This window comes from Orbicella franksi, chromosome 6, assembly GCF_964199315.1.
Source record: "Orbicella franksi chromosome 6, jaOrbFran1.1, whole genome shotgun sequence".
NCBI classification, from domain to species: domain Eukaryota; kingdom Metazoa; phylum Cnidaria; class Anthozoa; order Scleractinia; family Merulinidae; genus Orbicella; species Orbicella franksi.
Genome location: NC_138150.1, coordinates 4,434,897 through 4,447,839, shown reverse-complemented (window position 1 = coordinate 4,447,839; position 12,943 = coordinate 4,434,897). Strand labels below are relative to the sequence as shown.

The 12,943-nt window shown below is 37.3% G+C and overlaps 1 protein-coding gene across 4 annotated transcripts in view; it reads right to left on the bottom strand.

The window, feature by feature from the left end:
* Positions 1-12,943, bottom strand: part of LOC145489596 (uncharacterized) — a 37,511-nt gene extending 24,568 nt beyond the window's left edge. Inside the window, exon 1 of one of the 4 annotated variants that reach the window (XM_081468585.1) lies at positions 12,471-12,943. In XM_081468585.1, the coding sequence (XP_081324711.1) occupies positions 12,471-12,476 (6 nt within the window). In that variant the 5' untranslated portion in view covers positions 12,477-12,943. The other 3 variants (XM_081468587.1, XM_081468588.1, XM_081468584.1) reach the window with 3 other exon arrangements.

Below are 12,943 nucleotides of genomic sequence, written 5' to 3'. Positions count from 1 at the left end.
CAGGAATAAATGATTTGTTCGACAGATGTAATCCTTCAGACATTTGTAATTATGACGAACACCTTCCGAAAGAGATTTTGAACATGGAATAAAATGCTCATTCATCTTAATCTTTCCCTGACAGTGTCAGCCATTTCCGTTCGACACATGTGATGATATGAAACGTTTATAAAGGTCATCCTAGACAGAAGTCAAATTGTATTTATTGATTTTTCCGCAAGGATCACTACATATGAAGGTTCTATGACAGCGTTTACCATACAATTTCAAATAGCTTGTTTATTAGATACGAACTAGCTAAAATTCAGTGACCAGTGAGTGTTCTTGTACCGAGAACTTAGTGTCATTCGAGCCAAAGCCGCGCTGAATGGAGCTTAGAAGTATATTTAAAGGACAATAACACTATGGAATAAACTACCCGCGGATATAGCTGAGTCAAACTCCCTGGCTGTTTGTAACTCTAAGTTACTTCCCTATTTAGTTAAACATCAATAGACTTTTAAACAATACATTTTTATATGATACTCTTATAAAATTCACATATTTTTATATATGTATTATCAGAGTTTATTTATTTATTTATTTATTTATCTCTATATTTTATAATCAACTCTTATAGTTTAGTTGGTGCGATGTCTTAATGATTTTACCGACTTAATAAATGTAGATGTAGATGTAGATGTAGAAAAGATCGAAGCAATCTTCCAATATGAGCTCGGTATGGGGGTGGTAGTTTTAAAAAACAAAAAGAAATAAGTTGCCAATTTCAAACACTGGCTAGAATCGAGCAAATTTTGTTTAAAGACGAAAGAGTCAAATTGTTCAAAGATGTCTCTTGAATTGTACTGCCACTCGATGCCTTGCTTTCAATTTATGATATTCTATACTCACTTTTTTTTATTTGAGGGGGAAGCGGTTGAATACCTACAGGAGTCGGCAAAATCAGTTGTAAAACTATCATAGAATAGCTAAAGAATGGAGCAAGTGAGCGACTGAATTGCATAATGAGTACTTTGTTTGTTGCACGTGTTTTAATTTCCAGTAACTACTTCAAACAACGTGGCAATAAACAACAAATCAAAAACATTAAAAATTAGCTGAAACTGTTGCACAATATGCTGCAATTTAGCTGTCAAGTATTTGTTTAGATGTAGATGCTTTGGAAAGTTTGGAAGAAACTGTCCTGAAAGTAAATAAAAGGAGATTTTAAAATATGCAATAAAGAGATGATATCAAATGGTTTTTGAATTCTGCCAAGCAACGTATTAATTTCTCCCCATCTTCAGCTACATGCAAGCAACAATAACAGAAACAAGTGAAGCTTCCGGAATTTATCAGTAATCTTGAGCAAAAATGTTTCCCCCTGATTCTGTTGAATTCGCACAGCAGCCCAACAAGTTGTATCGAACATATAATTTGATTTTGATTCTCCTTATGCAACCTTATTTTAATAGTAGCTATCTTAATATGAAGTCGCTTAGTATGATGAAGACAGTAATTTGCAGGCTCCATCAATTCTACAGAGATTGGACCTACACTTATTGAAGACATGTTTTAAAAAAGAATGAAAAGTTGTTTTCATTACGGAGTGGCTTGTAAGTGGTAAGAACAACTGAACAATAATGTGAATAGCTCGTAGCTCAACAGTCCTGGGGAATTTTTATATCTAAGTCAAAAACATCTTCATCATAATCTTTTACTTTGTCCTGAGTGGAGCCTCGATTTAACGAACCTCTATTTAACGAAGTCCTCGGTGTGACGAACGGTATCATTTTCCCTAGTAATAGTAAAATATATGGAAAAGAACTCCGATATAGCGAAAGCTCGTTATAGCGAACATATTTTGCCAGTCCCTTGGCCCTTCGTTCTATCGAGGTTCCACTGTACAATCAGGCATTTCATGGCAAATATGTTATAATCAAACTGTAAGTTTTTTCTTCATGATTTAGTCTTCTATATGAAATATGGAAAATTAATTCCAAACACGTTTGGTTGAAATTCGAAAGGGAAAATTATGGAGAAGGAAACTGAAATTTGACAAGCATGGTCTCTGTAACAGCGTGATGTACTAGGCTTGTTTTGTTTCCTGAGGTCACCAATATGTGGTCTGAAATCGATTATTCTTTCAGAGAGTCAAATAAATTTCAGTCAATATGCATTGCAAGGGATCTTTGTGTTTCTACGAGAGAAATGTTTTGCATTCTACCGTGACATTGATTAACATGTAGTAAAAGAACAAATGTCGTACAACACGAGCCCAGTTAAGTGTGCCAAGTCTTCAGGAATAACTATTCACTTCACTTCTTCAGCAGCAGGTAGCTTGCAATTGCCAAATGAGTTTGGACTCTTCAATTTAAGAGATGTTACGTTTTCTCTCTCTTAGAGGATGATATTTAAATGTTAGGCATTTTCTTTCTCATAAAATAGACTTCGGTCCTAAATCAGCAATTACATTTTTATAAAAACTAAGAGGGTTAATAAATGTGTACGTGCATGAATGGTATGCAAAACACACAAAATTATCTTTCCTTTCGTAGTAGTTTTTGTAATATATCGTCGTCTTTGGGTGGTTAGATGCCGTTTTAGTGAAATAGAAGAAATTCTGTTTTTCTAGTCTTGAAATGAACGGCTTTTGAATGGGTCTGTTGGTTTTATGAAGCCAGTTGCTTGGCAGACAATCTTCATAACAATCTTTACGGCCGTTATGAATCAGCATTCCGCGATGTTAATAAATCCAAAACAGAGTCTTTAGGAAAAGCAGAGGGCACAATATAATAAGCAGAATTGTACTTACAGTTATTAAACACTGATGTTATGTTTTGGTTGCAGATCTATCGACGCTGATGGAACGATTTCAAAGTGTCGTAGTGAGCGAGAGGGTGTGGCGACGCTAGAAGAACAACATTCCTCAATGGAATCTAGTGCTTGTCGCAACACATTTTCGCAGCCAGCTTGTGACACTGACAGAATGGAGGACTCATTAAATGTATCTTGCTTGAAGTTGTGAGACTTTGAATGTTCCATGATTTCAGGTGATAATTTAATTAACGAGATTTGTATTATTTCGTTTTCTGATTGTTTGTTAGTGTTGTGACACGCATAAGCTCTACCGAACGTACATATCAAAACAAGCTTAACATTATCACAGAAACAGATGAAAGAACTTAGTTACGTTTTCTGGTACAACCCGAAAAGGGAATACAGTATACAAGTAAGAAATTATTGACCTCCAAGACAAATGAATCATTTATTTCCGAATGTATATTTCAATATGAAAATTAGACCGAAGGGTTTTGAAAATCGTGTCAGTGCTGTATCACCGTTGGTAGAGCAAGCTTACTTGCAAAAATTCATTTCCGTTACAAAACCATTAAACTTTTCTCTAGCTTTCTCTTCAGAGCCTTTGAACATGTATTTAAACAGCTCCACATTTGCAATGGCAAATGCTTAAACAATTGTGTTTAACCATCGGCATTTAGCCAAAAAGAACTTCATCGAGTAGCATGGCTTGTGAGGTTTGCTCTCTGCAAATAAAAATCTTAAACACATTGACTTTAAAATGCTGTTACAGCTGTTAATTAAAAAGAAAAACTTGATTTCACCTGGGCTCGTTTCCATAAATTAAGATTTTACTGACCAAGTTTGAAAGTCCCTAAATAGCAAATAATTGAAAAAGGTATTTTAGAATCACAGCCTTTTCACCAATCGCCAGTACTTAAACAACACAAACGTATTTAAATGACGTGCTTAGCCTGTACCACGAGATATCTGGAGAGAGCTAAAAGCAGTGTCTCGTCCAGTATTCACTGGAATAATTTTTGGTGTAAAAATGCGGAGAACAAGAGTTTGAGCATCTCTAAATTGCAAACAATATCTATTTAAACCTCAATCCAAGCCGTTCCAAACTGCAAAATGGCAGCTGCATCAAGAATTATCAGTAACACAAATAAATGATTCTTTAAGAACCAAACAATGTGAATGCTCCGGGAGAAATCTCAAGAGAACTCCACGCAGTCATCGATTACTTGGACAGTTTAATTTGTGAAAGTCATCACAAAATCTTAAAAGCCCACCTTCAAAATACTCACAAGGTTTTCTAGCTGTGTAAGCTAAGAGCTCGATTCCATCTGTACTGGCTTCAAATTTTAAAGCAAAACTTGAACGTCCCTATACTCCAAATAATCCGAATGGATATTCTAAATATAAAATCAAGCGGATGTAAACTTCGAAATCACATCTCCTGATCGTGGGTCACCAGTAGTAGAGTAACTGCTTCAAGAATCAACAGCAACCCAACTTAATGACTTTTTAAAAATAATTTGGATACACCACGACATATCCGGAGAGATCTACAGGCAGTCACTGGCCCATTTTTATTTTTCAAGTCCAAAGTCTGCAAACTATTCAAATTCAGAATACTAACAGGTTTTTTTCAGCTTTTCAATGAGATTTCCGTGAACAAAACTTTCAATCCAAGCTGAGACACCTAATAACTTGTAAATAATCGAAATGGTATTCTACATTCAAATCACAAGAAGTTTCATGTGACTACAGAATCTTAGCGGCTTCTGAAATCACTTGTAGTAAAAGAGCCATAAACGATACTTTTTAAAGTGAAAATTTGAAATGTACCATGAAATTCGTACGAGAGACAAATGCAGTCACTTGTCCAGTATTATTCAAAGCTGAATGTACAAAATCTTAACAACCCAAACTTCAGAATAATGACAAGAATGTCTAGCTGCTATAAAAAGCTGTTGTCCAGCAGTTATAAAAAGAACTTGATTTTAATTCTACAAGTCTCAATAAATAAAGTATTGTGAACGTCCTTTTTTTAAACAATGAATTAAATTTAGCAGAACTTTTAAGTTTTGAGGTCATGGCTGCTTCAAAACAACAAATGCAAAGAAAACTCAAATGATACTTTTGGTGATGTCAATAAACTATGAGATAGCTTTTTGATCTATACCAAAACTTAAGAAATTTAATTCCTGCCTTACAAAAAGTCAAATCTAACTGTTAACAAAGATGGACTACTTCTCAGTAAAAAGACCAAACTTCATAATGAACCATTAATGTTGTTCGATGATACATTCAGTGGGCAGTCTGTTGAAACTGGGTACATATGCATGGGCCTCGAGGCTTACACAGTGTGGATGAAAATAAATTCGACACTGGTTATATTTCATCTAAGACAATGATGTAGCTAGTGATTTGGATTAGAACGCAACAACATGTATACCGCCAACGAGATAGCAGTACAATTTACTGTTTGATTAAAAAATGGCGAAGAAGGAATTGCTACAAGTACCTAAGTAGATCTCCACGTATCTCCACAATTGCTTTCCCTTGCAGAGCTAAAACATCAAGTTTCGGAATAGGTCCTCTCACAGAAGTCAGCCTTAAGAAGTAGCATTTATATTACACACTAGAGCCAGAGAAAGCAGACATATTCACGATTTATGTTGTTTAACCTGAACCAATCTCAGTTCAGTTCAAATTCTCTGTATTAAGTAGTACACACCAAAGGGTTAGCTTACACTCACTTTCATTATAGAAATCAGTTGATGGATTTTAGTGTAACTTGACTGCCATCAGATAGTGAAATTAAAACAAAATTGCATTCTGAACACTTTTTTTTTTTATTTATAACAAACCAGTAAGGTTTAAAACGTGGTGAAACAAGATGGTGGACATGTTGCATGTTGCATGCTGACCTTCGTGAAGTAATTTCTAGACATATTTTAGAAATTGGTGCCTTTTTGTAGATGGTTTAGCTCACAAAAAAGAGTATTAACACACTGAATACTTATTTTCTCTTCTTCTGACGCCTTTCGGAGGCGAATAAGACAATTTTGCACTTGTCTTTGGCGAGTGCTATGAATACAGTTTGAATGAGATCACATCCGAGGCAACCGCTTGAATACAATTACAATACCCGTTGCATGGCCACTGTTTTTCTGCTCCAAAAACCCTTGCTTTAAAATACCCTAAAATTTCCAGCTGTTGAAACCAGCTTTCTTTTATTCTCAGCGAATTGCCACTAAACAGTTAACTGCATTGGTAATAAATACATATGGTTTTACTGAATAAGTGTCACTGAAACTTGGCAGTCGATGATGAAACAGTCAATGACTCAACAGCTCTCAGTTAAGCAGGACAAATTAGACCAATTCTTAGGCTATGAGTTTATTACCTGACAGAAATCGACGATTTAATCTTTCCCTGTCAAATTTAAAGTATTAATTTTTGACCACCATAGAGTGAATGAAGAAAGCTTGGGCCTGCTTAGCTATAATCGAACAAACCAACTGGGACCATCACAGACTGATATCACAATGGGTTGAGCTTCGTAACTTACTCAAGTTTACCTGAAGGATTACGGCAAACTAACCTTGTCAATCAGTCCACATCAGGTTAAATCTGAAGAGATGTGTCTTTGCATAGATGCGCGCCTTTTGAGATAAAATGTGTGGCTCGTGCACCAAACCGGTGAATGGTTTCCAATATTTTGTTGAGCATTTCGTTTGAGTTAAGCAAGGACGAAACGCGACTCTAATGTTACGTTGGTTACTAATATCTTCAAGCTGAAACACTCAAGTCAGACAATAATAACTCATTATAAATAGGAAATCCACAACACCAGTGGACAGTAGTTTCTCACATGCTCAGTTGTCTTCCTTCACTAAAAGGATTGATCATCTTTGTTTACAAATCGATACAAAGCACAAACCCCCCAGTTTCATCACACGACGCGCGATCTTTGCAAAAATCTCCACAGTTGATCCTACATACAACTTTGAGATTTTATATTCCTTATAATTTAAAACGATGTTGCTTATGATACAAAATATTCGGAAAAGCCAGCTGGTTTCTTGGTTTAAGCCACACAATAGGTCAGTTCTGCTGTGCAACAAAGACTCACTGGCCATCCGGTTTTGCTCGAGGAGGGTCGAGGGCGTGCACGTGAACCGATCCATACATACATAAAGAGTGGATAGACGCTGTTCTGCACATATATACCTTGTTTTCCATCCCTGAGCATATTAGCGGTTGAGTAAACCCAATGCCTTGCCATCGGTTTGTAGCATTTACGGCTGGTAACACATTTATCTTGACCTTATATTGAGCAACAGTGAGAATTGTTTGCATATTTCGTTTAGCACGGACAACTTATCTGCGGACTTTGGAGTGCAATATACTCAATTGAGTTTGCATGTCAGTATTTGAAAAACATCGCTACGTCCGAGAAATACGTCCAGAAATTAAGCGAAATTCATTTGCCTGCCTGCAAAAGGGGGCTGTTTAGCTCACCAAAAGTCACTTTCAAGGATTCTAACTGTATGAAACTCTTTGTGGGTTAGAGAACACCTTCGTCTTGACAGTGGCAGCGAACGCACCTACAGAACTGTCATTACCCAACGATATTGAACGTCTATGAGACAGCACCTTTTTGTAGTTTACTCAGTTGGGGTTAAGTAGCATAATTATACAAGCTTCAGATGTGATGTCGAGTGAAGTCCGCGCGGGCATCTAGCTGTACCAAGCAAATTAGTCAGTCTTCGGCAAACTCATTTAGAACGTTTCACCGATACCTTAATGTCCATTTTAGAACAATTAAAACCAGTTAAAAAGAAACAAATCGGGCTCTTTCAATCTGTCTTTGTGCGGTACTGCAATAAGGACTGCAGTGTCTTAATCTAAGGCCCGTAAGGCCTTGTAGTTAAATGCATCGAAGCTAAAATTGCTCAAATGAGTTCATCGATCGCCGCTTCGAGCGCGTTCTTCATGGACTCGCTTTTGCAAGAAGACTTACCTTTACTATTACCATTGAGACGATAGCGCTGTTCTTCCCAGAGAATCGATATATTTTCTATTCAATTGTGAAAATCCAGACCTTTTTTGCGAGTTCGCAACAAGATGGGTGTTTTGGAACCTTGTTAAGATACACTCGCGTGAGTTCAGCTGTGACGCGTCCTAACCTGATCTATCCCATAAATCTTCGCTGCGTTTTGTCAACACTTTCTTTTATTTTGGTTATATGGTGGTTTGCCGTTGCTGTTATCCAGCGGTTAATAACGGAAACGCTTTCCAAGAAAACTAATTCTCTTTTAGAAGTGTCTTCGAGTTTTGTTGTTTACTATGGTTCCAATGGTCAACTAAATGAAAGCGAAAGCGCGCATCATCGCAGCTGATGTACAGCAAGTTTCGAGTTTAATATCAACTTAATTGTAGTCAGCAAACGACGTCGTCAGGTTATTTGTGAGGATAGGTCTATAGGTGAAATAATAAAGCTCAAATCTTACACTTTCAAGAGGCTCTTTATAAGTTGTACGATGACCGAGTTCTGAATCTTAATTAGAATTCCGTTTCTCACATCTTAATCTCTTTTCATTTATTGTAGCTATTCTCTGGTGAGGTATTCCTAAATAGTTTTTTTTTCCTGGCAACCTTACTTACATCATTTTAAACAAAAAATGCCTCTTTAATGGAACACAGACTTAGACCGATTAGAGTTGTTCATGACGTCTTGTAAAATTTATTCGGTTACACCAGGAAGACTTTTCACTGTAAACGTATTACACCTGCCTGGGTCTGGAAAAAAGCACAAAACACATCGATTTCACCAACCTTGACAAACTTTCTTGCTCCTAGCCATGAGTTATACCCTGACTCGCCATATTTTTCTGTGTGGAAAACTTTGCTTTCCCGCGCTTAGCGTGATCATGTGCCCAAGCTTACAGGAGCAGTTATAACTTCCTCGTTGGACCTTAAATCAGACAATTTTTCATTCCTTTGCCAACTTGAAAGTGAATAACACAATGACGAAAACAGTGACCCTTGACCCCGTTACAGCGTTGAGTCTGATATAGCAGTGCACTGTAACGGAGCGAAGAACCAGAAAGCACAATTTCCACCAGCGTCCGTAAACCGTGCCAGTTCTAAGATTAATCACAAAACAGGGAATATCTACCGTTTATTTGGTTAAATTCGTTACCAATATTTATATATTCCTTCGATATCGGCTGAAAAAGGCAGGAGTGCTGCTTTTTCCCGAAAATCATAGGCGATGAAATGCAAAATTCTCCTTTCATGTACTAATGGGAGTCTGGAACACAGGAAGTTTTAAGACCACGTGACCGCGTATTGGACTGACCCGTAGATGTTCTAGAAAAATTGGACTTCTTTTGTTATAAATCAATAATATAATGGAAAAAATGTTTCCATATTGAAATTTTTTATTGTAAATCAACCCCTGAATAACTTCGACATGGCAAAAAGCCTTCCGAGGAAAGATAGAGGAATATCTACATATATTTTTCTTTTGCTTTGAGAACAAACATGTAAGTAACACAATATTTTAAGACGTAGAAAAAACTGTATAACTAGGATTGAAAACAAACCATTCTGTATAAGAAACTCGGCAACAGTCCGGAACGGTTGAAGCAGTACAAAGGAAAAATATTTGAACAAAGCAAATGCAAATTTTGAAACGGAATAAATAACATAAAATGTTTCTTTTGGAAAAGGGCTTTGCACTGAAATAAACAAGAACCTCGTTCCTCGGAAGAAATACTTTCCATGACACGAACAAAGCGGAATAGAATGTTTTCAATTCATTCCTTTTAATTTTTACTCGCCGGAGAATCTAAAAATTCAAGAAGAAGGCTTTGTTGTGAAATAAGGCAGAGTAGAAAATGGTTTCATCTTTAAAGCGGCTTTTCATGACTCCTTCACCGGAAGAATAGCATTGAGCAAAGGATCGCCAAAAAAAATCAATTTTAAGAACAAAACATTTTTATATTGCTAGAGTGGAGAAAACTAGAGTAATTAGGGAAATTAAAAATCTAAAAGAGATTCGAATAATGTGTGCACAAAATCTTCTTGGACTGGAATAATATTTTGAAAACTATTTTTGGAATTTTTTGGGGCACACTTGAAAATTCTTACTTACAAGGGCTTGAGACTGATTTGTACACACCAGCTTTTCCTTCTGAAAGTACAAAACTGACGAAACATGACAAGGTTTGGTCCATTTGCAATGTGGGTTCGAAACTCGGTGGAGCCTGATGTCTCACAAGCATTTTGACAAAACAATACCTACTTACTATGTCATAATAGTTTAATATTATAAGTAGAAATTACAAACACAAATGCACTTTTGGATGGCAGGGATAAAATTGAGAAAAATGGACTAGTAGTTTTTGTAATTTAAGGTAGCTTTTGGCGATACAGGTAAACAATTACTCCATCTGTACCATATGAATATAATCAGCTTAAAAGTTTTAATTGCAGGACTATTCAATTTACATTGCTTGAGATATAGCTTATTTATGAGTAAAGCGTTCCTGCCTCGCCTAAATGACTGATTAAAATCAAGCGATACGAAATACCAGACTCTTGTGTAAATTAAGCGTGTTTAACTTGCAAACACTCCATTAGTTCTCCAAATGATCTCCACCACTGTTTTTTGAAAACCGACTTGAAGTATTGACCGTGTCCGACACAGCTAATATATGGAATAGCTTAAATTTCCACAGTTGAAAAATACATTCCAGGTTCGACGGATGAAGTTTGAGAGAGAAAAATCCGGAGAAAGAATAGTTTGTACCTAGTAGTAACGAATGGACATTCCATATCGCCATTTCCAATTAATTGAGGGCTTCAGTGCAAAGCCCACTATTGAGTTATACATGGGGTGGATGCTCACTCTGCAGCCGTTGTTTACGACTTCAAATGATCAGAATTATGCCTTAAAGATGGAAATGCTCCAACAAAACACATACAGTGTATCAATGAGCTTTGAAAATGAAAATATTGCGGGGATAAGAGTGCACGACTGAGGTGATTTCAACTCAGTGGCATCACGGAAAGGCTTACACATGCAAAACCTGATGAACACTGAGTTTAAGCTTAATCATTTCTTTGGAAGTTGTGATAGTGCTAAGCCAAGTACAATTTTGCGATTGTTATACAGATATGCAGTTTGTTTGTTGCCTGATTAGGATAAATATTTAAAACGTTGTTAACTGTTTATAAGTTAGTGGAGTTCAAAATAAACTTGTACATTCTAAAATAGATGTGGGAACTAAACGAACCGGTAAATATGATTTGCAGTCGAGGTGTGTTGGGGCAGTAGATGTTAGCCTTCAAGATGTCGACCAGAGTGCGGAGTTGTCCTCTCTTCTCAGCAAATTGGTTAAGTAGCCAGTGCGTTTACGGCTTCTTTAGATCTTCATCCTGAATCTTAGTTTTCCTTGAACTGAACAGCTGTCTCAATCTCAAAAAGACTGATGATTATCCATTGGGCTCCAAAGACCAAACAGAAATGCGACCTTCCTCTCTTCCATTTAATCAGTTAAAACCTAGCCTAGGGAACAAAACTTTGCTGATGATAAAGGAATACTATAAGGCTCCATACAAGCACAACAAGACAAACGCATCCAGATCTAGTCCATTCTGCTCCAGTACAGTTGATGTAGTCAGAAGATGAGCAGGAAATTATCCAACTAATTAAGTATCCAAAACACTGATTCACATCTGAAAACACGCAACTCTGATGACACCATTGCCATCAAAACTGCTTCGAGCTTTTTTCAGATTAATTTCCATTAGCACATTGCGCGATTCTAACTGAAGATCGTCATTTAATAAAGCTGTAAAATTGTATTTTATTTACGTTTATCATCGAGTTTAACAACCCTGTCTGCTGCGACGTTCGAGTATAGTTATTACAAAGGTGCTAGTGTTCAGTGTAAGTTCAGCGGAAGTGTTTGAATACCCCAGAAGCCTGCAGTCTGCGCCAATACTAAACTGTAGTTGACTATATATACGCATATGTAGCTGTATCTTATTTTAGATTGAATGCTCTCACTTTATTTTTGGCGGAGCTGCGCCTGATCAGTATAGCTCGCAATGCAATACGTTAATACGAGAGTCCTCAATGGAGCTCTGGCTAGAAAAACGCAAGCGACGCTTTGAGACCCGCGGTACTGACTGCTAATTGTATACTTACTAAAATTAAGCAGCACCTTAGCTCTCTTTCCAGCTCCATCTCTCTGGCTCCGTCTCTCATCAGGCTGTATCATTGAGAGTTGTTTCGATCTAGTTAGTTTCAGTCAGTTTCAGACGTACAGGATGCTTCAGGCGGCGCTTTCAATCAGCATTAATTGCGTATTAAAAGAGTGGCTTTTATTTGACTAGCCTGCAGAAGGCACGGTTGACACTTGTTGCTAGCGAAAGATGCCGATAGCTGGGTTAATTTATCTACTAGATGCTACCTCAGTGAGTTACTGATTTGCAGAGTTGCCTGTAAAAGTCAATAGGTTTGGGCAGAGACCAGGGGCGATGGACCGCCTTTTTGTGCAGTAACCTAGCTAGCGTCGTAGTGATTTTTTGATAATCGGATCAAGAAACAAGCGACGTATTCAACTGGCTGTCATTTTCATCAAGCAAATTCACTGTCTTACCTTCATTGTCAAACCATGTGTTGAAAACAGCACTGAATTAACCTCGTTCTCTCCCTCTAAAAATCGTGGTGTTTCGGTCCCCAACCGACCTACGCTTCCGAAATATGTTTACACAGCGCAGGGGGTCAGGGACTCACGGTTCTGACAAATAAGCCACGTGACTATATGACGTCATACGAGAAGGGGCCAATCAGCCGCAAGTAAGCTGGGTGAGATCAACACGTAGTTACTCTTTGCAGTAAACAACACAGCTTTTCAAGAAAAGGTTATGAGGGGAAAAAAACGTCGACTTGGAGATGCTGTTTTGATGTTCGCCCAGATTCTCATAACTAACTGGATAGTAAAATCATAGTGACCCGTTGAGAGAATTGATCTTTCGAGTGGGCCTCTATTAGAGTTAAAAGTAATAATAAAGATCTTTCAACAGGGAGCCCACTTCACATAGATGTGGTTTTCAGTGGGGTCCTGCAAAA